This window comes from Octopus bimaculoides, chromosome 2, assembly GCF_046866305.1.
Source record: "Octopus bimaculoides isolate indiv1 chromosome 2, ASM4686630v1, whole genome shotgun sequence".
Lineage (NCBI taxonomy): Eukaryota > Metazoa > Mollusca > Cephalopoda > Octopoda > Octopodidae > Octopus > Octopus bimaculoides.
Window position 1 is genome coordinate 85,208,826 of NC_142929.1, and position 22,902 is coordinate 85,231,727.

The 22,902-nt window shown below is 37.0% G+C and overlaps 1 protein-coding gene across 1 annotated transcript in view; it reads left to right on the top strand.

The window, feature by feature from the left end:
• Positions 1-22,902, top strand: part of LOC106882591 (uncharacterized) — a 342,852-nt gene that overhangs the window by 34,842 nt on the left and 285,108 nt on the right. The window contains exon 2 of the mRNA XM_089347102.1: positions 21,805-21,909. Within this exon, the coding sequence (XP_089203228.1) occupies positions 21,805-21,909 (105 nt within the window). The remainder of the gene's footprint in view (positions 1-21,804; positions 21,910-22,902) is intronic.

Genomic DNA, 22,902 nt, shown 5'->3' on the forward strand with positions numbered 1-22,902 from the left:
CATAGCTTCCAGTGTATATAGGTCCCATCTCTGTCGTGTCTGTGAATATATTCCTTCTTAGCCAGGACTGGGCAGCCAGAGATAATATGATTTATTGTTTCTTGTCCATCTCCACATATTCTACAGTTACTTGTTATGTTTTTTTTCATTATGTGTTTTTGGTAATTTCTGGTGGGGAGGCTTTGGTCTTGTGCAGCAATTAAAAATCCTTCAGTCTCTGCTTTGAGTCCTGAGCTTCTCAACCATTGCTGGGATTTTTCTCTGTCTATTTCTTTTGCATTTAGTTTAGCCCAGTATTTACCATGTAGGAGCTTTTCTTGCCATCGTTTTATCATGGTCCGTTGCTGTTTTAGTTTTAGTTTGGATTTCATTTGTTTTATAGCTTTTGTTGTTGTTTCTTCTTCAGCTTCTTCTTCTTCTTCTTCTTCTTCTTCTTCTTCTTCTTCTTCTTCTTCTTCTTCTTCTTCCTCTTCTTCTTCTTCTTCTTCTTCTTCTTCTTCTTTGTATTTGTTAGGTAGATTGATTTCTTGTTTGTATTTGTCAGCTTCCTTAAATACTGAAAACAGTTTTTTTTTTGCTCGTGTTTTGTGGCTATTTGTATTAGTTTTCCTTGCTTCTGGAGTAGGTATTTTTGCAGTCCTATGGTGGTTATTTTATAATAGTTTTCTAGCTGTATAAGACCCCTGCCACCTTCTGTGCATTGTATATATAGCCTTTCTATGTTAGATTGTGGGTGGTGCATCCTATATCGTGTCATTATTTTTCTTGTTTTCCTGTCTATTTTAGATAGTTCGTTTAGTGTCCAGTTAAGGATGTTGTAGCTGTAGCTTATAACTGGGACAGCTAAAGTGTTGATACCCATTATCTTTTTTTTAGCATTGAGCTCTGTTTTTAGTATTGATCTAACTCGTCTATAGTACTCTTTCTTTATTTTGTCTTTCATTTGTGTATGTTGTATCCTATCTAGTTCATTGACTCCTAAATACTTGTATGGTTGGCTTTCGTCTAGTTCTCTTATTTCATTGGCTTTATCTAGTGTTATATTGCTACTTTTAACTAATTTTCCTCTTTTCAGGGTTGCTTTGGCACATTTTTCTAATCTGAATTTCATATCTATTTCCTTGGTAAAGCCGTGTACTGTTTGTAGTAATGTTTCTAGCTCTCTGTCGTTTTTAGCATATAATTTTAGGTCATCCCGATATAGAAGGTGGCTGACTGTTTTTCCGTAGCATTTGTAACCGCATCCAGTTCTATTTAGCAATTCAGTTAAAGGTGTGAGTGCCAGGCAGAACAGGAGTGGAGAGAGCGTGTCTCCCTGGAATATTCCTCTTCTAATGGGGATGGCTTTCGTTTTCAGAAGTCCCTCTTTTGTTTGGAGCTGTAGCACTATCTGCCATTTGTTCATTGAGTGCCTTGTGTATTTTATAATAATTGGTGCCACCTTGTTTATGGCTAGTGTTTCCAGAATCCACGTGTGGGGAACACTGTCGAAAGCCTTTTGGTAGTCCACCCAGGCCATACTGAGGCCTTTCTTCTTTCTGCGGCTGTCTTCAGTTATGGCTTTATTGATCAATAATTGATCTTTACAGCCGTATGAACCCTTGCAGCATCCCTTCTGCTCTTCTGGAAACAGGTTGTTATTTTCCAGGTGCTTACTTAATCTCTGCGATATTATTGCAGTAAAGGCTTTGTAGATCGTAGGGAGACAGGTTATAGGTCTATAGTTTTGTGGTTTCTCCATTTCCGTGGATTTGGGGATTAAGATGGTTTTCCCTTTCGTGAGCCATTCAGGCATTGTCTCTGGCTCTGCTAGTATGTTGTTAAAGTTTTCTGCCAGCTTTTTATGCATTCCTGGCAGGTGTAGGATCAAAATGTATTCCTCACGTGTCCATTTATGCCGTTTTGGTTTTGTTTACGGGACATGAGGAACAACGTCCGGCTCTTTATTTTGACGGTCATCGTTTTCGTAGGGTACCGGTTCGTTCATTTCTGTTGTCAGATTGTTTTGCACGTTCAGATCTTCGTACTTTTTTTGTAACAAGCTTACAGTACGCACTTCTCGGTTGTTATTCTTGGGTGGAATAATACCGGTGTTATTTAATCTGTTTGTAATTTTTTTGTACATGGTGTTTTTGGGTTCGAAGATGGTCTGATTTTGATGTAACACATGTGTTTACGATCGTTGTGCGGGTAGTGGAGGTATAAAGTTAAAATACATCATTATATTTGGAAAAATAGAAATAAATTTCAATGAGTATTACTTACTCGGATATAGTCCAACCCTTTGTCAGCTATTTTTTGGCTTCATGCGATGTCTTTATTTCCGATGTTTTTGGATAAGTTTCAGAGCAGTGATTTATCGTTCTCACATGTTAAACATCCCCGGTGTTAAACATGTTAAACATCCCCTGTGTTATTATTATTATTATTATTATTATTATTTTCCATTTTTGCCACAAGGGCGGATTCGGGCAGGTGGACAATAGTCGATTATATCGACCTCTGTGTTCAACTGATACTTATTTTTTACCCACCAAAAGGATGAAAGGCAAAGTCGACGTCGGTGGAATTTAAACTCAGAACATTGAGATGGGCACAAATGTCCCGTCGCGACACTGATTCTGCAGAACAGGGTTGAGCGTGAAAACCAACTTTAAAGTTTAAATATAGATGTTTTTGAATACACACTCATACATACATACGTACAAATACACACATACATATAAATAAACACATACATACAAATACCTGTCACTCTCTTTCAAATACAATCAACAGTCAAACATTTATTCCCTGCAAACTGAATTTTTAGAATATCTTTCTTAAAACGCATTTACTTACTACCATATATATAGAGAGAGACACAATACACATTAATACTCAAATACATACAAATACCAGTCATTTTTTTTTATTTAGTGTGTGTGTGTGTGTTGCCCATCTTAATATATAAAGCTGAAGTTGTGTATTTGTGTGAAGCCTTTTTAAAAGTTTATAGAAATCAACATTTTCCACTTCTTCATAATAATTTTTACATCAATGCAATTTTCTCGATGTGAACTTTCCAGTGCAGTAATTAAATTTTTAAAATTCTGTTTACTTTGTGTGATTTAAGGGAGATTTGGCTCTTGTTTCTAGCAACTTTAATATTTCTTCCCTTCTACCTGTACCGGCGTTCTTACACATCGATCATGCGCTCAACGTATAATATTGAGGGTAACAGTAAAAGAGGGAGAGAGAGAGAGAGAGAGAGAGAGAAAGTGATACATACAAAGTCATAGATTAACTCGCTTTAAGACTATTCTTTCCTTCTACCTTTTCACTCTTACTTCGTTCTTCTTCTCTCCCATTTAATAGCTTTCTTCTACCCCTCTACCTCTAACACATTTTTCATAACAGAGAAACGTAAAAACACACACAACCACACATATATGATCTGTGACAACAACATACACAGAAACACATGCACACATCAACATTATAGATATAAGATTTAGTTTCTATGTGTTTCTTATATAAACACGCGCATGCATTGCTATTTTATAACTGTCTTCCGTTCTCCCTTCCTCTCTTTCTCTCTCTTCATTGCTCCCGTTCTCTATTCCTTTCTCCCCTCTCTCTCTCTTTTCCTCTCTCCCTATTTTCTCTCGCTCTCTCAATTGCATACACGTGCACGTACACACAAGCATTCACTACAATATATCTCATGTTCATCAATGTTTTGTAAATATACAAACTACGGAGCTTATGAACAACAGAAAATCAGTGAACTTCATTACAAAAAGAGAGCTTGCTGGGGAAAGAAAGCAACCGGTTTAAAAAGACAGCAACAGACTGCAGCAATTCACTACATTCCAGAAGCTACTTTGAACATAATGCAAAATGGTGCATCAACATTTACTGCCCAATCTCATAGAATTCTGGCAGAACTGTATAGCAACAGATCGCCAGCAATTGCTTCATCACAAATTGATGTCCTATCCCCTGTGAAAAGGGATTACCCTGCTATGTATAATTAAGGCAGCACAAAAAGTTGTTTTGCACAAGCATTTGTATAACCAATTAGACAGATTAAATTTACATAGACTTAATAATGTTATGCAACATAGCCTTCTGACTTTCCCTATTAATTTCATCATCTTTTGAATTATGAACATATTTACATCATAGGCTTTTTTTTGTTTTAAGGCTTTCTTTTTTAGTTGATTTTCACTTCGCAAAACTTATCATAGATGGTGTAATAAGTCACATCCGGACAACGTCGGGTTATGCTGCTAGTATATATATATATATATATATATATATATATATATATATATATATATATGCATGTATGTATATATAGCAATAAGAAAATAGAGGAGAATATACGGTATCCATCGACTTGCACACAATGTATTCTGTTGATTAATCTGTTTAACAGAATACATTGTCTGCAAGTCAATGGATACTGCATATTCTCCTTCATTTTCTCATTGCTATATAAATTTACCGTAAAATTAGCCCCTTTTACCCGCACCCACTTATTGCTCTTGGTATAACACTAGTGTGACAATAATTGGGTATCCTCCCAGCGGTATATTGGATAGATACTATCCCTTAGTGGGTTGAATCATCAACCTCTAACTCTCTTAGATTATATATATATATATATATATATATATATATATATATATATATATATATATATATATATGTATACATATGTATAGATATATATATATGTTCATATATATATGTGTATATGTATGTATGTATGTATATATATATATATATATATATATATATATATATATATATATATATATATATAAATAGCAGATGCGGAGATAAACATACCAGAGTATGCCGTACTCCGAACAGACAGAAGGGATAGAAGTCATGGAGGAGTTGCAATGTACATCCGAGAAGATGTCACACCCCTACTACTCCTATCATACTCAAACTCTGTCTGTGATACTTTAATAGTACACATAAAACAAATTGATGTAGTTGTATGCTCAACATACCGTCCACCAAATACCGCAAAGCAGGAGGGTAAATTTAAGGACAGCCTCAGACGCATAAAAGAAGTCTTGACAAATCTGGACCAACACATCAATATACTTTTCCTAGGCGACTTTAACCTCCCAAATGTTAAATGGCCTGAAGGTCACATCCTCTCTGGGATGTCACTGCATGAACAAAGCCAGGCAAAATCTTTGTTAGAACTCTCCAGCATGCTGTTCATGGAAAAAGTGATACTCCAACCAACCAGGGGAAGCAATATTTTAGATCTCTGCTTCACAAACAATGTGACCCTAATCCATAATGTGAAAGTAACACCTACATCTCTCTCAGATCATAACATTATAGAATTAACTATGTATGGTCGTAGACAACCCACTGACACCCACCCCATCAGGAGGACTCAAGCCGTATCCAACCTGAATTTCCACAGGGCGGACTGGAAGTCAACTAGCAAAGAGATTCGAAATGAAAACTGGCATGACAGCCTTTCTATACAAGACAATGACTTCTTACTAAGTCATTTTATGTCAACCATACAAGACATATCGCCAAATACGCGCCAAAAAGAAAGACCAGCAAACATGCCACTAGAATTCCCAGAAACAGGAAAATCCTTATGAGACACAGAACAAAGGTCTCAAACCAGTTAAATAGAGAACTGGAGGATAGGAAAAGGGCTAAATTCAAATTAACACTGTTAGAAATAGAAAACAAGATCAAACTCTCCCATGAAAAGGAGAGAGCAGAGAAGGAGAAGAGAGCAGTAGAAAGCATAAAAACAAACCCCAAAGCTTTCTATAGATTTGCAAAAGAGACTGCTACGGCACAGTATAAAATAGGACCCCTATTCCTGCCTAATGGCTCACTGACTGCGGACCCCACATGGATAAGTGAAGTGCTCAATGCACAATTCAAGAGTGTCTTCACTTCTCCTCTGAGTCGCATGCAGATAAAGAACCCAGCTGATTTCTTTGACAATATCACTCAGCAGAAAAAGACTGCATCCATTACCTACATTGACATTGAAGAGGAAGATATAATAGCTGCCATAAGCGAAATGAGCTCAAATTCGGCAACTGGCCCCAATGGTGTCCCAGCTGTCCTCTTAAAGTCGTGTAAACAAGAATTAGCGGGACCACTTCGGATACTCTTCCAGAGTTTCCTTGCTAGTGGTAAACTTCCCAAAAAGCTGAAGGAAGGCACCATATGTCCTATCCATGAAGGTGGAAGCAGAGCAGATGCTGGGAACTACAGGCCCATCACTATGACTTCAAGTATTAGCAAAGTCATGGAACGAATTGTCAGAAGGAGATTGATTGCGTTCCTAGAAGAAAATGACTTGCTGAATGAGACCCAGCATAGTTTCTGTCCAGGTAGAAGCTGCCTCACGCAGCTCTTGCAGCATTATGACTGGGTCCTGAAGCAGCTACTTGACCATTCAAATGTTGATGTGATATATCTCGACTTTGCAAAAGCCTTTGACAAAGTTGATAATAATAACAATAATAATGATAATAATAATAATAATAATCATAGATGTTATAACAAGCCTAATAACTTAAGTAGTTATAATAATGGACCAAATAAAAAGCAACCCTATATGCCTAAAAATTTAACTAATAAGAAAAATAATAAAGTACATTTTAATAGTAGACTACATGCTAACACTAGTAATAAACCAGTGTTAGTAGATAGTAATGGCGAAACTAATGATATAAATAAAAAGTGTCCCACAACAAAAAGAACTACCAATCATGATAATAATATTGTTCTGGGATGTAATAGTAATCAAAGTATACCCCATACTCACCCACACAATAAATTTAAGAGAAAAAAAAAAACTCTATCTGGTTAAATATCCCTTTCAACTGTGCAATATCCACAAATATTTACAAAAAAATTATGAATATTTTACAAAAAAATTTCCCTTCTTCCCACAGATATAGTAGAATTTTTTCTTGTCATACAGTCAGAGTTTCTTACTCTACCCTTCCTAATGTAGGTTCAATCATAGCTAGGTTAAACAAAAAGAACATCAGGTCAGCTAGAATAAATGAAGTTAAGAATAGTGGATATGGTTATATGAATACAAATAATAATCTAACAAATACCAATAATAATACTGCTAATAATTATATAAATAGAAGTGAAAATAACAATGACAATAGAAATTATGAGGATAATAATAATATGCTTAGTCCTGCCAACCATAATTTTAACCAACAAATAGAATGCAGCAGTAATGATGTTGAGGTTTTAACTGAAGTTGATGATAGGCTCAACTCCAATGAAAATTATAGGAATCAGGGACCTAGTTCATATAATATCAATATGCCTAATGTTGGAGGAATAATTCTAACTGATAGCACATCAGGAAACGAGTTAAATAATGATGAAAATGATCAATATATACCTAATAGTAGAATTGATGAATTGATAAATAATATTAGTGTAAATAATTGTAATAATAATAATAGAGATATTAGAAATAATATAGGTGGGGTTGATAGCACCACTAGGTGCAACTTCAGAAATAAGTCCCATTGTCCGTTATTAGGAAATTGTTGCACCCGTAACGTAGTGTACAGATGCATTATTAGTACAATAACCGAGAATTATATTTACATAGGATGTAGTATTAATGTGAAACAGAGAATATATAACCATAGGTCTTCTTTTAGACTAAGACATAAGGCAAATAGTACGACATTAGCAAGTAAAATTTGGGAGTTAAAAGATAATGGTATTAATTTTAGCCTTAAATCGGAAATTATAAGAAAAGTTCAACCTTATAGAAATAGTAGATATGGATGTGAATTATGTTCTATGGAAATATATGAAATTTTTAAACTTAGAAAAAATCCTAATCTAATCAATAATAGATTAGACCTCAGGGTATCGTGTGTACACTGCTCTACTCGCACTTTTAAATTTTTTAAAAAGTAGTTTAAAAAGTAGTTAAAATTATCAAAATATAGTATTTTAACTTCTACCAGGGTTATCTAGGGCTATTAATTAGCACATATTTTAAATTGGAAATTGAACCTTTATAACATATATTCCTGATCTCTCACCTTAACATATAATCTACTTGTGATAAATAAGATTTCAACTTTACTCCATAGAAGATATTTTTTCACCCCACTTCTGCTAATGCTGTTAGTTCTTAATATGTATCTTAACCCTATATAGCTTATAAGAACAGGAAATTTTCATAAGTTCTAAATGGTTTTTAATTAGTTCCCCTAATTTAAGTTTTATTTTATTTAATGCTTGACTTTAAAAGGATCATTATTATTATTACATTATTTCAGGGCTTGCAGTGATAGTGTCTTGTTTATTTTGTATTTTTAACTTAAATAAATCTAATCCTTATGCCCAAAATAAATCTAATCCTTATTCAATTAATATTCTTTAATTAACCCATGTTAGTCTTAAAACAAATTCATGACTAATGAAACTATTAATCAATTATCATGTTTCTGTATTGGATGTCCTTGTTAATTCCTAATATCCTTTTTCTTTTTTTGTCCCTTAAACCTTAATAAACCCATTATTATAAACTATGCAAATCCTATACTACTTCTTCTTCACATTATAAAATTAAAGCTTACCTTTTATGTGTCTTCAAAATAGTATTATTATATATATCAGCTTAAATTTTAAAATCATTTAAAAAATAATTCAAAATAGTTTTCCTGAGTCCAATATATATAATATCGTTAGACTTTACACCTTATCTATAGCCTCTGAATTCAGTACTGACATTACTTCATGATTTTTTGTATAAACTAATATTGATATCTGTAAAACAATACTGATGCTCTATTCAGACTAAAGAAAAAGCCCTGTTTGACCTATATGCTTAGGGTTTAATTCCTCAACATTTTGATAGTAGTAAAAAAAACCCAGCCTATAATAGTGTTGCCACTCTGACCAGAGAAACCTTTATAACCATATCCTTCATAGCCATGTCCATGCATAATGCTTACACCTTCCCTTTCCTTAGAAGTGATTGTCCCTTATACTATAACTACTAGATAAGAGACAATAAAATCAGAGACAGTTAGAATTTCTGCCTAGAACCAATTACTAGCCTGATAGCCTTGGCTATGTCAAGATGGATTTTTATGTATTCTTCTTGCCACTTGGATTTGAAATGTTGCCACAATTATAATATGTCTATTCTACTGTAATTTTCTGCATTTTTCGTGCAGCTGAAGATTGCTCTACATATTGTATTTAATGTAATGCTCGCATTACTTAAATAAATGGAGTAGCATGAAACGTGCGTACTGCAATCATCTTTAAAATCCATGTTGCTTATTTTGATTTTTTTGATCACCTCGTTTTTGGAATGGTTTTTGTATAATACCATACCATATTATATTCTGGTGCCTAAACATAAGTACCATATTCAATTTTGACTCTAAATCTAAGCCTTTTATATATATATATATATATATATATCATCATCATCATCATTCAACATCTGTTGTCCTTTCTGGCATGGGTTGGACAGTTCGACCAGAGCTGGCAAGCTGGGGAGCCCCACTAAGCTTGCGTCTGATTTGGTGTGGTTTCTATGGCTGGATGACCTTCCTAACACCCAACTATTTTATAGAGTGTGGTAGATGCTTTTGCATAGGACTGCATAGATGCTTTTATGTGGCACTACACAGGCACTTTTACATGGCACCGCATGAGTGCTTTTATGTAGCACCACCACAAGTATTTTCACCACAAGAGGGACCGGCCTCAATTCTTCTACTGCAGTGTACTGGTCTTTTTGAGTACAGCAGGGTGCCAGGAATCGTGTGTCATCTTGCCTGAAAAGTTCAGTGTTCTTCATCCCATGTCTTCCTGAATCTCCCACTTCCACATGTTCCATATAATTTGAAGATCAGCACTTCTTTATGGAGGTGTCTGCATCTACCCACATCACATGACCAAACCATCACAGTCTTCTCTCTTGCACACAGCAACTAATTCTTCTTATGTCTAGCTTTTCTCTCAAAACACTAGCACTCTGTTGAACATATACACCTGCATTACACATCTAGTGGAGCAAACAAGCCTCATTCCTCTCTAACCTTCTCATGTCCTCTGCATTCAAGGCCCATGTCTCACTACCATGTAAGATTACTGTCTGTATGCTTGCATCATACAATCTTCATTTCACTTAGAGAGAGAAACCTTTTGTGGCCAACAGAGGTAACATTTCTCTGAATTTCCTCTATCCTATTCTTATTCTAGCTATCACACTTTCCCTGCATCTTCCCCTCTACTAATTTGCTCCTCTAGGTAGCAGAAATTATCCTCTACCTCTGATGAGTCACCATGGCAATTGAGAGAATCAATGTCCTGAGTCACTAATGTTTTTATGGATCTTGTGCATCTTCCACATACAAAAGCTGTCTTCTTTGACAACCTTCCTATTAATCCACTGCACCTCTTGTGTGCCTATAGCTTGCACTGGGTACACTGTATGGAGTTCCTGCCTACACCTTTCCTACAAATTGAACAGGGCCACTTACCTGAAGTGGGTAGGGTCCTGTTAGTTTTCTTGTATACTAGAATCTTAGTCTTTGCTAAGTTAAACTTAAGGCTTTGAGATTCCATGTTTTGCTTTCATACCTGGAATTTCTCTTCCAGCTCTGATATGGAATCTGCTATGAGGGCAAGATAATCAACATATAGTAGTTCCCAGCGGCTGCCAGTTTTGAATTCCTCTGTTATGTTCTGGAGGACACTGATGAAAAGGAGGGGACTAAGGACTGAGCCCTGATGAATCCCATCCTGTACACCAAATTCTTCACTGTACTTGTGGTTAACTCTCACCTTACTAACAGCATCTTTGTACATGGCCTGTACAGCTTTCACCAGCTAATCGTCTATCCCTAGCCTCCTCAGAGCCCACCATAACACACAACAGGGTACTCTATCAAAGGCTTTCCCTAGATCATCAAATGCTAAGTATAATTATTTCTTTATTGCCCACAGGGGACTAAACATAGAAGAGACAAACAAGGACAAAGAGATTAAGTCGATTACATCGACCCCAGTACATAACTGGTACTTATTTAATTGACCTTGAAAGGATGAAAGGCAAAGTTGACTTTTGCGGAATTTGAACTCAGAACACAATGGCAGACAAAATACCAATAAACATTTTGCCCGGCATGCTAATGATTCTGCCAGCTTGCCACCCTAAATGCTAAGTATAATGGGTCATTCTTAGCTAAGTACTTCTCTTGCAGTTCCCTGACTATGAAAATAGCACCAGTAGTCCTTCTCCTTGGATGAAGCCGAACTGCATTTTTGTCTAATTTTGCCTAATTCTGCTCTTAATTAATTGGGCTGTACCTCTATCTCCATAATTTTCATTACCTTGTCCAGGAGTTTGATGCCTCTATAATTGCTTCTATCTAAAGCATCACTGAATATTACACCTTCCTGAATAACCTGATTTACTATGCGGGTGACTAGCCTGTATCCTACCTTACCAGATATTTTGAGCATCTCAGCTGTGACTAGGGGGCTTTCCTGGTTTTCATATGCTGATGACCTTGTTTCTTATTACTGAACCACTACCAGAACTAGAGAAGAAATTTCAGGTGTGGAAGCATGGACTAGAATCAAAGGGCCTTAGAGTTAATTTAGTAAAGACCAACGTATTGATAAGTAGGAAAACAGAAAAATCACAGATCCCTTCAGAAAGATAGCCCTGCTCGATATGTAGAAAAGGTGTCAGGTGAAACTCCATAGAGTGTACTCAGTGCAAGCTATCGACACATAAGAGGTGCAGTGGTATCACTGGAAGACTAACAGAGAAAGTAGTCTTTACGATAGATGTGCAAGTACATTAAACACCAGGAATATACAAAAAGTAGACTCCTTCAAATGTCAGTGGGATCTTTAGAAGTAGTAGACAGTTTCTGTTACTTAGGTGACAAGTTAGTAGTTGGGAAGGCTGTTCTGAAAACAGCTGCTAGAATAAGAATAGGCTGGGTGAATTCAGAGAGTTACAACCTCTGTTAGTAATGAATACCATACTGCTGTCCACTAGGATAGCTGGTCTCTCTGTTGGGTTCACATGAGAGAGACTCCCTTTATCTCATTCATTCTCTAAATTTAACAGTCTCATATAGTAACTTTTCCATACCTCATTCTTGTCCACATCATTAAGTGCAAGCATACCATTATCCATCTGCACACACTTCTCTCCCACAACATATTGATTCTCACTGACACACTGTCTAGCAATCGAGAACTCACCAAGTCCCTGATCTTCATGCTGTAGGACATTGGTAAACCTCTTATTTTCTGCTTCTACCCTAGCCAGATGTCTAGCCTTCTGATATGATTCTTTGCTACCACCCACTTTTTTCAACTCTTTCCAGATCTGTCTCTTCTCTTTTATGGCCCTGTCAGCATCACTGTTCCACCACCACATCACCCTTGGTCTGGCAGAAGCTTTGCCCCAACCACAAATTTGGTCTGTTGCCCTTAGTAGATTGCTCCATAGGAATTTTCAGTTGTCTTCTATGTTATATGTCTCTATCTCTCCCTCCTCATCATAGGCCTCATTGAGGACACCATATATATTAGGGATAGATGAGTGGTTGGTGAGAGCTGTACAAGCTGTACAGGGATTCTGTTAGTAAGGTGAGGGTTGCCAGGGAGTATCGGAAGGAGTTTAGTGTACAAGTAGGAGTCCACCAGGGGTTGGTTCTTAGCCTCCTCTTATTTTTAATTGTCCGCCAAGCTTTAACTCAGGAATTTAAAACTGGCTGCCCTTGGGAGCTCTTCTATGCTGATGACCTTGTTTCTTATTACTGAACCACTGCCAGAACTAGAGAAGAAATTTCAGGTGTGGAAGCATGGACTAGAATCAAAGGGTCTTAGAGTTAATTTAGCAAAGACCAACATATTGATAAGTAGGAAAACAGAAAAATCACAGATCCCTTCAGAAAGATGGCCCTGCTCGATGTGTAGAAAAGGTGTCAGGCGAAACTCTATAGAGTGTAGTCAGTGCAAGCTATCGACACATAAGAGGTGCAGTAGTATCACTGGAAGACTAACAGAGAAAGTAGTCTCTACGATAGATGTGCAAGTACATTAAACACCAGGAATATACAAAAAGTAGACTCCTTCAAATGTCAGTGGGATCTTTAGAAGTAGTAGACAGTTTCTGTTACTTAGGTGACGAGTTAGTAGTTGGGAAGGTTGTTCTGAAAACAGCTGCTAGAATAAGAATAGGCTAGGTGAAGTTCAGAGAGTCACAACCTCTGTTAGTAATGAAGGGCCTCCCCATCACAGTGAAAGGCAGATTGTATGATGCCTGTGGACAAACAGCTATGCTACATGGCAGTGAGACATAAGCTTTGACTTCTGAGGATATATGAAGGCTTGAAAGAAATGATGCCAGTATGTTTCACTGGATGGCTAATGTCAGTGTGCATATACGACTGAGTGTAAGTGATTTAAGAGAAAAACTGGGTATATGAGGCATCAGATGTAGTGTTCAAGAGAGAAGACTGCATTGGTATAGTCATGTATTGTTTATAAATGAAGGCAGTTGCATCAAGAGGTGCCAATATCTAATTGTAGAAGGAACATGTGGAAGGGGTAGACCCAGGAAGACATGAAACAAAGTGGTAGAAAAGGATCATCAGATGTTGGGACTCACGGAAGGGACGACAGGGGAACAAAACTCCTGGCAGTTTACTGTGCTTGAAAAGACATGCCAAGTTAAGTAAAAACATGGCTGCCTTTGTATAGAGGTTTGTCCCTTGCAACCCTCTCCAGCTGAGCATCCCTAATGTTGCAGGCTCATAAGTGCTGTACCACATAAAAAGCACCCATATTGGTGCTGTGTAAAAGTATGTAATACACTCTGTAAAGTGTTTGGCTTCTGGAAGAGCATTGAGCTGTAGAAACCATGCCAAAATAGATATGGAGCCTGAACATCCCTTTAGCTGGTCAGCTTCTGTCTTGAAAATGGATGGTAAATGATGGTGATGATTATGATACACATATACATGCACAAGTGTGTGTTTGCATCAACTCTGTAAAGATCTGCTAAGGATACAATTTGGCTTGTTACAGATGTGTAAGGTGATGTTAGTACATATAAAGTAGGGTGATCATGTTCGTACACATTCGTATACATATTACACTCACACGTATACACATTGGAAGCAAAAACAGCTGTTAGATGGGATGCAGTCTATCTGCATTGAATTAATGAATAATAATTGATGTAAGTCAATTGTTGTTTATCAGTACTTCTACATTTTCTGTCTTCTTTATATATATATATATATATATATATATATATATGTCTTTGTATTTTGTATATGGCAGATGTCTACCAGTGTGCTCATAAAATTTCTTATGCTATTTGTTGGCTACTGTATATTATTCCTAACATGTTGAGTTAACTGTATGGAATTGTTATCTATGTAATATTCTGTGTAGCTTAGGATAAATATATTAATAATGAGAAATATTTCATAGATTGAGATTCTATATTTTTATTGATACATTGTTACATATGTTTCAGCATTACATGTATTTTTATGGGACCACCTCAACATATCCATAAGATATAATTAAATATTATTTATAATGTCCGTGGACTCTATGGGAACCCATAAATTTGACATGCATACTTCTTTGGGTAACTTTTGCATTAGTTTATGTCAGATTTCTTTGTTGTTTAGACTTCAGGATATTAATCATTCAACACCAATCAAAATAATAATTGATGTAAGTTAATTGTTGTTCATCAGTAATTCTCAATTTCTTATTTTCTTTAAATTTTGATTCTTGATAAACCCATGTTTATCCTTGTTTTTACCTATAACATATGAACATTATGTTTGCCCATGGTTAAATATTGGTAATATACCTGTAGTGTAATGGATACTTCTATCCCTTAGACTGTTATTTTAACCTCTAACTCAACTAATCTTTTATATATATATCTGTAAATGATATGTAACAATTATTCAGTAGCCATAATAAAACTCCAAGTTTCAGATGTCGGGGCAGAAACCCATGCTGCTATCTCTTCAGTTATCTGGCTATCGAAAAATGCTATGAAATGACCATTAAACAAATGGAAATTACCTTGTGATTGACCGTTATTAAGACAAAAGAGCTATTAGAATGACCGCTAAGTGAGGGAAGGGAGTAAAGGTAAGGGAGTAAAAATGTCCATAGTATTCGCATAAGTACACCAGTCCATACATACACATGCACACCCGCATACATGCGCCTATATGTATATACTCATCCACCCTCACTTGAAACACACTTATGCTCACCCACAGATTCACCAAAAAAAATATATATATACCTGCATACATGCTCACACACACGCACATGTGCACAACACACTTGCACACACACACACATGCAAAAAAGGTTCATACACATGTCTATATACGCACATGCAAAAGAAAAAACAGGGATAAAGGCAAAATACAGAAAAAGTGTAAAAACGCCATAAGTGTAAAACACTTCTGTATGCGCACATTCTCGCATGCACACACACACACACATCTATATATGCACTACCCACACACATCCACAAATGCGCACAAAAGGTTCCATGAACACATCTATATACGCACAGGAAAAAAGCAAGGTGGAAGGTAGAATACAGAAAAAATATGTATAAGAAATATATGAGCGATAAACCTATAAATATGTAAAAACATATAAAAAATATATAAGAAATATAAGTAAAAAGTATAGAGAGATAAAAAGCTTGTACATAGACACAATATAGAAGGCAAGTCCTATCAGTGATCTTGGAGAGACCAGAACATAACAAATATTTAGCCACATGTGGACATGATCCGAAAAGTTTAGCTCTTGAATTTAGACATGTGGCGGGGTCTAAGCTGCCTTTCCAGATGAGCCATCTTTCCAAATCACAAAGACCGCACTTTCCGCTGCCGTTGGTGTAGGGTTTACACTTGGCTAAAATCTTCCAATGGATGTTGTAACTCACACCTTTATTTTTTAAGGACCATATATGACTGGATAATTTGGTCGTTTACTTTTTCTATCAATATATATATATATATATATATATATATATATATATATATATAGCAAAAAGAAAATGGAGGGGATCAATAGGTGGTATTCATCAACTTTTAGACATTATATTATGTCAATTTATTTATTTACTAAAAGGACAATTATAAAAATATCAGTAATTATTAAAATATATAACATACAGCAATTGGGATAATATCTTACAGCTGTTTCAGCCAAGAGGTAATAATACCTCATTCTACTTTTACCCCCTCCAGTGGACTGAAGTAATTAGTAGATGAAACTGAGGTACTTGAGTGTTTCTCTAGGCTTCATCAGAGATTTTAGAAAGTACATAAGGTTAAGTTATAAATATAAATACGCTTGCTACCACATAGACTAGTAGTTAGTAACTTCAGGATCAGGGCTAAGTGGTTGCCCAGAAGACGACCAGCATGGAGGAGAAGGGTCTGGAAGCTTAAAGATCCTGCAAATGGACAGAGATTTAGAGACTTATTACTCGAAGCCTTTGCTGAAATAGAAGGGGATATAGCTTCACACGCTGTAGAAGACAACTAGAGGTTTCTACGGGACAACCTGCTGAGAGCCACCGACCAGATCTGTGGATGGTGCAAAGTCTCCTCTCGAACCAAAATAACGTGGTGGTGGAACAATGTTGTTGACAGAGCTATTAGAAAAAAGAAACAGGCTTGGAAGGACTGGAAGAACGGTGGTAGCAGGGAATTGTATCAGACTGGCAGAAGGGAAGCTAAGCGACAGGTTTATTTAGCCAGAGGGGAAGCAGATAAGAAAAAGTTTGCCAATGTTCTGTGCCGTGAGGACCAAAGACTCGAGGTATTTCATGTTGCAAGACAGTGTGTGAGAGAGAATCGTGATGTGGGAGAGAAATGTGTTCGCATGGATGATGGTACACGTGCACTAAACGAGGCTGCAAAGAGAGAGGTTTGGAGACTCCACTATGAAAGGTTGCTCAATAAAGAGAATGAATGGGAAAAAGAGAGTCTGCCGAAAGTCGACCCAACAGAGGGACCAGCTATCCAAGTTGACAGTACCATGGTAGATAAAGCAATTAAGAGTATGAAGACAGGGAAAGCCCACGGCCCATCAAGAATCACTGCAGAGATGCTCAAAATATCTGGCAGTGTCGGCTATAGCCTAGTCACCCGTATTGTCAACAGGGTGATACACGAAGGAGTCATATCCAATGACTAGTGTAGCAGCACCATAGTCAATTGCTACAAAGGTAAAGGTGATGCTTTAGATACAAATAATTACAGAGGTATCATGTTGTTGGATCAGGTAATGAAAGTCACGGAGAGGGTCATAGCCCAACTAATTAGGGAGAGAGTCAGTTTAGATGAGCTGCAGTTTGGGTTCATGCCAGGGAAAAGCACCAGTGATGCTATATTTCTGGTATGACAGCTGCAGGAGAAATACCTAGCCAAAGATAAACATCTGTACCTGGCTTTCGTTGACATGGAGAAAGCCTTTGACAGGGTCCCCTAATCCAATGCGGAAACTAGGGATAGAAGAATGGTTAGTGAGAGCTGTGCGAGCTATGTACAGAGACACTGTCAGTAAGGTGAGGGTTGGCAACGAGTACAGTGAAGAATTCTGGGTAGAGGTAGGGGTCCACCAAGGTTCAGTTCTCATCCCCCTCCTATTTATCATAGTTCTCCAGGCAATAACAGAGGAATTGAAGTCAAGATGCCCCTGGGAGCTCTTCTATGCTGATGACCTTGAGCTAATTGCTGAGTCACTATCAGAACTAGGAGAAGTTTCAGGTGTGGAAGCAAGGACTAGAATCGAAGGGCCTTAGAGTTAACCTAGGTAAAACCAAAGTCCTAATAAGTAGGAAGGTAGACAAAACACAAATGCCTTCAGGTAGATGGCCCGGCCGATCTCTAGAAAAGACGTAGGTAGAAACTCTATAAGATGTACCCACTGTAAGCTATGGACACATAAGAGGTGCAGCAATATCAATAGAAGGCTAACTAGGAAGTTAGTTTTTGTATGTGGCAAATTTTCAGGAGCAATAAACACTGAAAATGTGCTGAAAACAACTTCTGCCACATTCTAGGGAGAAAAACTAGACATAGTTGATAGCTTCTGCTATCTAGGTGACCAAGTTAGTAGTAGGGAAGGGTGCGCTGAAAGTGTAGCTACTAGAATAAGAATAGCCTGAGTAAAGTTTAGAGAGCTCTTACCTCTGCTGGTGACAAAGGGCCTCTCGATCAGAGTAAAAGGCAGACAGTATGACGCATGTGTACGAACAGCCATGCTACATGGCAGTGAAACATGGGCCGTGACTGCTGAGGACATGCGTAAGCTTGCAAGGAATAAAGCCAGATGGATGTGTAATGTCAGTGTGCATACTCAACAGAGTGTAAGTACCTTGAGAGAAAAGTTGAACCTAAGAAGCATGAGTTGTGGTGTGCAAGAGAGACGATTGCGCTGGTATGGTTATGTGGCGAGAATGGATGAGAATAGCTGTGTGAAAAAGTGCCACACCCTAGCGGTTGAGGGAAGAGGCAGACCCAGGAAGACCTGGGATGAGGTGGTGAAGTACGACCTTCAAACATTAGGCCTCACCGAGGCAATGACTTGTAACCGAGACCTTTGGAAATATGCTGTGCATGAGAAGTCCCAGCAAGCCAAGTGCCACCATAATCTGAGGCCTCTGCCAAAAGTGTAGCCAGCCCACTTATATGTAAACTCTGCTTGCGAAGACCTGTTGAGGCAAGTGAAATTGAAATCGAACCAAATTTGACCACTGGCACCCTTGCCAACCTCTCCTTTATTGGACACTAAACTCGGCTTGCGAAGACCTTTTGGGGCAAGTGAAAGCGAAATCATGATGGCACCTGTACCAGTAGAGCGCTAAGAGCACCATCCGAGCGTGATCATTGCCAGAGCAGCTGTCTGGCTTCTGTGCCAGTGGCAGGTAAATAGTACCATTTGAGCGTGATCGTTACCAGCATCACCTTACTGGCACTTGTGACAGTGTCGTGTGAAAAGACATTCTCGCGAGGTCGTTGCCAGTGCCGCTGGACTGGCTGCTGTGCAAGTGGCATGTAAAATACACCATTTTGAGCGTAGCGATTGCCAGTACTGCCAGACTGGCCTTCGTGCCGGTGGCATGTAAAAGTAGCCACTACATTCTCAGAGTGGTTGGCGTTAGGAAGGGAATCTAGCTGTAAAAACTCAGCCAAATCAGGTTGGAGCCTGGTGTAGCCATCTGGTTCACCAGTCCTCTGTCAAATTGTCCAACCCATGCTAGCATGGAAAGTGGATGTTAAACGATGATGATGATGACACTTTTACATATACATATATATGTTTGTGTGTGTGTGTGTGTGTGTGTGTGTGTGTGTGCAACAGCTTGAAGATGTTGGAAAGTAAAGAACACTGGTTGTGGTTGATAGACAGAAGCCTGAAACTAGAAACTGAAGAACTTATATAGCTGCTCAGATTCAAGCTGTTATGACAAATCTGATAAAAGTAAATATAAAATTCAGTGAGTGTGCTAATGCAGGTTTTGTGGGAAGGAAGATGAGTGGACACAGTAAGTTAGCATGTAAACAATATACGTGCAGGTATGACTGTGTACATAAAAGAGTGGACTGAGATGTTAACTGAGTATGTGGTTTCAAAGTAACAGAAAAGAAGTATGAACACAAACCAGAAGCTCCGATAGAGAGTAAGAATTATAAGAATTGATGGGGTGTCTCCATAAAGACTAACTTTATTCAAGTAATAAAACAAAATATGATTATTGAGGACAAAGAAATTGAAAAAAAATGAGAAATATCAGGACCTAGCTACATAGATGAATGGATTGTGGAAGATTGAAATGATTGTTATTCCTGTGTTGATTGGTACAATTGGCACAATGCCCAAACTGCTGCCTAAGAGGCTGAAGAATACTGAAATTGAAACTCGCCTTGTCAACCTGCAGAAAAGTGCAATCCTGTACTCTGTTAGAAATTCTTGAGATATGAGGAGACTTGCTGCCACCAGACCTCAAGACAATATCCCTGCTAATTAATGTGGCATGTAATATCGTTATCATTAGCATCATCATTAACATTTGTTTTCTATACTGGCATGGTTTGACAGGATCCAGTGAGCTTCAGGGCTGTGCTAAGTTCTAGTGTCAACTTTGGTATGGTTTCTATGGCTGGATGCTCTTCCTAATTATAGTGTGTATAGTGTGAGGAGTTTGGCAGAGGATAAATATAATTGAAGGCTCAGAAAGGAGGTGATCAGTGAAAACAGTGTGGGTGCAGAATGGAAGATAAGGTGTAGAAGTAGTTTTGGGGGATGGGAGGAGGTAACTGGTTATGCTAAGAAAGAGGTAGTAGTACAGCTCTCAAGTGATTACAGCTGCCAAGTAGTGTCATGGGTAGAGAAGCGATGAAAAACTAAGTGTTAAGGGAATGAAATGTGGGGAATGCTTGACAGGACAGTAAATCATTTCTTATGTGGAAGGTAGGTTCTCAGGCACAGCAAATCACTAATCATTTTGATTCTTTGTCATCTCCTCCATGAAACTCAGCACCTTGAGACCAGCCTCCACTACTTTGTCTCTTGGCCTCCCTCTTCCACAAGTTCTATCCACTTAGAGTAATTAGCATATAGTTGTCCTCATCTATATGCATCACAGTAATAACAACGATAATGTTGATGATGACAATGACAAGAAGGACAACAACAACAGCAAAAGTAATTAACATCAAGAGGTAAATAAAAGGACTATAATAAGCTTAAGAAATAGGAATTGAAACATTTTGACAACTAAGTGTTAAAATGAGAAAATAAGAGGAAAGTAGTTAAAGAAGAGCAGTGTGAATATAACATATTCACATTACTCTTCACACTGATGGTGAATACTAAGTCCTTTTGCTCTTTTGGATTTTGTGGGGGGGGTTTTTCTTGATAAATTTATTTTTCATTTTAATATTTTGATTGTTCCATCTAATGTCCTTGTTCCTTTCAGCAGGATCTAAAAAATGGCTTTGAATGTTTCAATTGGATGCATTTGTCCCATTTCTATATTCATTGGTGCAGTCATCAGAATTACATTGCCTTTTGAATTACATTACAAAGTTGTTGCTCCTTTCTTTTGTAATTGTTCTTCATTGTAAAAAATGATTAATCCTCATTTTAGATTTTTCTCTTTTTGATACCAATTGAGAAGAAATCTCTGAAGATGTAGCTCAAAACTGTGGCATGTATGACCCATAGGCATATTAACATATTTTGATGGCCAGCATCCAGCCACTATTCATGTATATTTGTTTGGCCTGCTCTCTAACACTACAAAATGCAATAAAACCCTCAAAAGAAATTATATGTAACTATTCTGATCACGTGTGAATGCTCGGAGGAGATGGAAAAAGAATTTACTGTTCAATTCTATACCATCACAGGAGCAATAAATATATCAGTATGTAAAGCAAAATACATATAATGGTTTTAATTATTGTGAATACTACAAGGATTACTCAGAGAGAGCTTCATGCCAAGGCATAGTTCATTTTGAAAAGTACTTTGGAACAAAACTCTAGGTCTTTTGATAACATCTGTAACGTCCTCAGCTATGTATATTCAATTGGGTCAAATATGCTGACATATTCATATGGTTTGTTTATATTTTTAAAAGATGACTTTTCCTTTTTCCACTCATATTTACCTTGTTAGGAATTTTGCTTCCAGCATGTCAATCATTGTTGTCTATGGATACATGTACACACATGGGCTGGCTGAGGAAGGAGAGTTCTCGTGGAAAATCTATACTCAACAAGTTTGTATCCATAGAAGGTAATTTGTTTTAATTTAAATTTTTTAAATGTGTTCTTATTTACACACTTTTTGAATCATACTGTTCTTATAAATATTTAAAATCATATTTTAACTTTTAACCCTTTAGCATTTAAGCCAGCCATGTCTGGCCCAAATATTTGATCTGTTTTATGTTCAAACTGGTCAGATTTGGCCTTGCACACTGATTCTACAATATCATTCTAAAAATATTTAAACACCATTGAAATCTTAAAGCTATAACATAATGTGTGACCAACTCAAAACAATGTGAATAAATAAGCATTACATTCAACTAAAATAACTAAATGCCAAAGGGTTAAATCTGACTTTGACAAAGTGAAAGATAGCAAGGAACATGTTGAAAAAATTCTGTATGCTGTACAGATTTTAAAATAAATCATTTAGATGCTTTTCAACTGGTCAAAATTACATTTGAAATTTTTTGAAATACATATGTTCAAGCACTTCAAATTATTCTTAACAACTAAAAAGGAAACATATATTTGAAGTTACTTGTTTCCCAAACTCTCTGAAAATGCAGCTAAACCAGCTGACATAATTTTGGAATAATATAATTATTGCTAAAAGTGTTTTACCTCAGATCAATACTGATCAAGTAGATGTATGATCAAAAGTGCTTCAGAGGTGACTATCCAACCATTTGGTGTAACAAGAGTCGAATGTATCCTTATTTGATAAGATGTAATTTGAAAGAAATGTAGCTGGTATTTCTAGCAGGTTGGGAGACACTATAGAAGCTACCCCACTGACTTTGATACAAATAAGTACTTTCTATGCTTACCAGATACACTCTTCCTTTCAAGTGACATAATTTGGGGCCCATATTTCACTAAGGGTCAGCTTCTTATAAAAGTTCTTAAACTAATTAAAATTTTAAGGGCCTTTTTCTATAGGAATAAGAATTTTATTGTTTCAAATGTTTCACAGAGGCAGATCAAAATGTAACTACATGTGAATTGTTGGCGATTT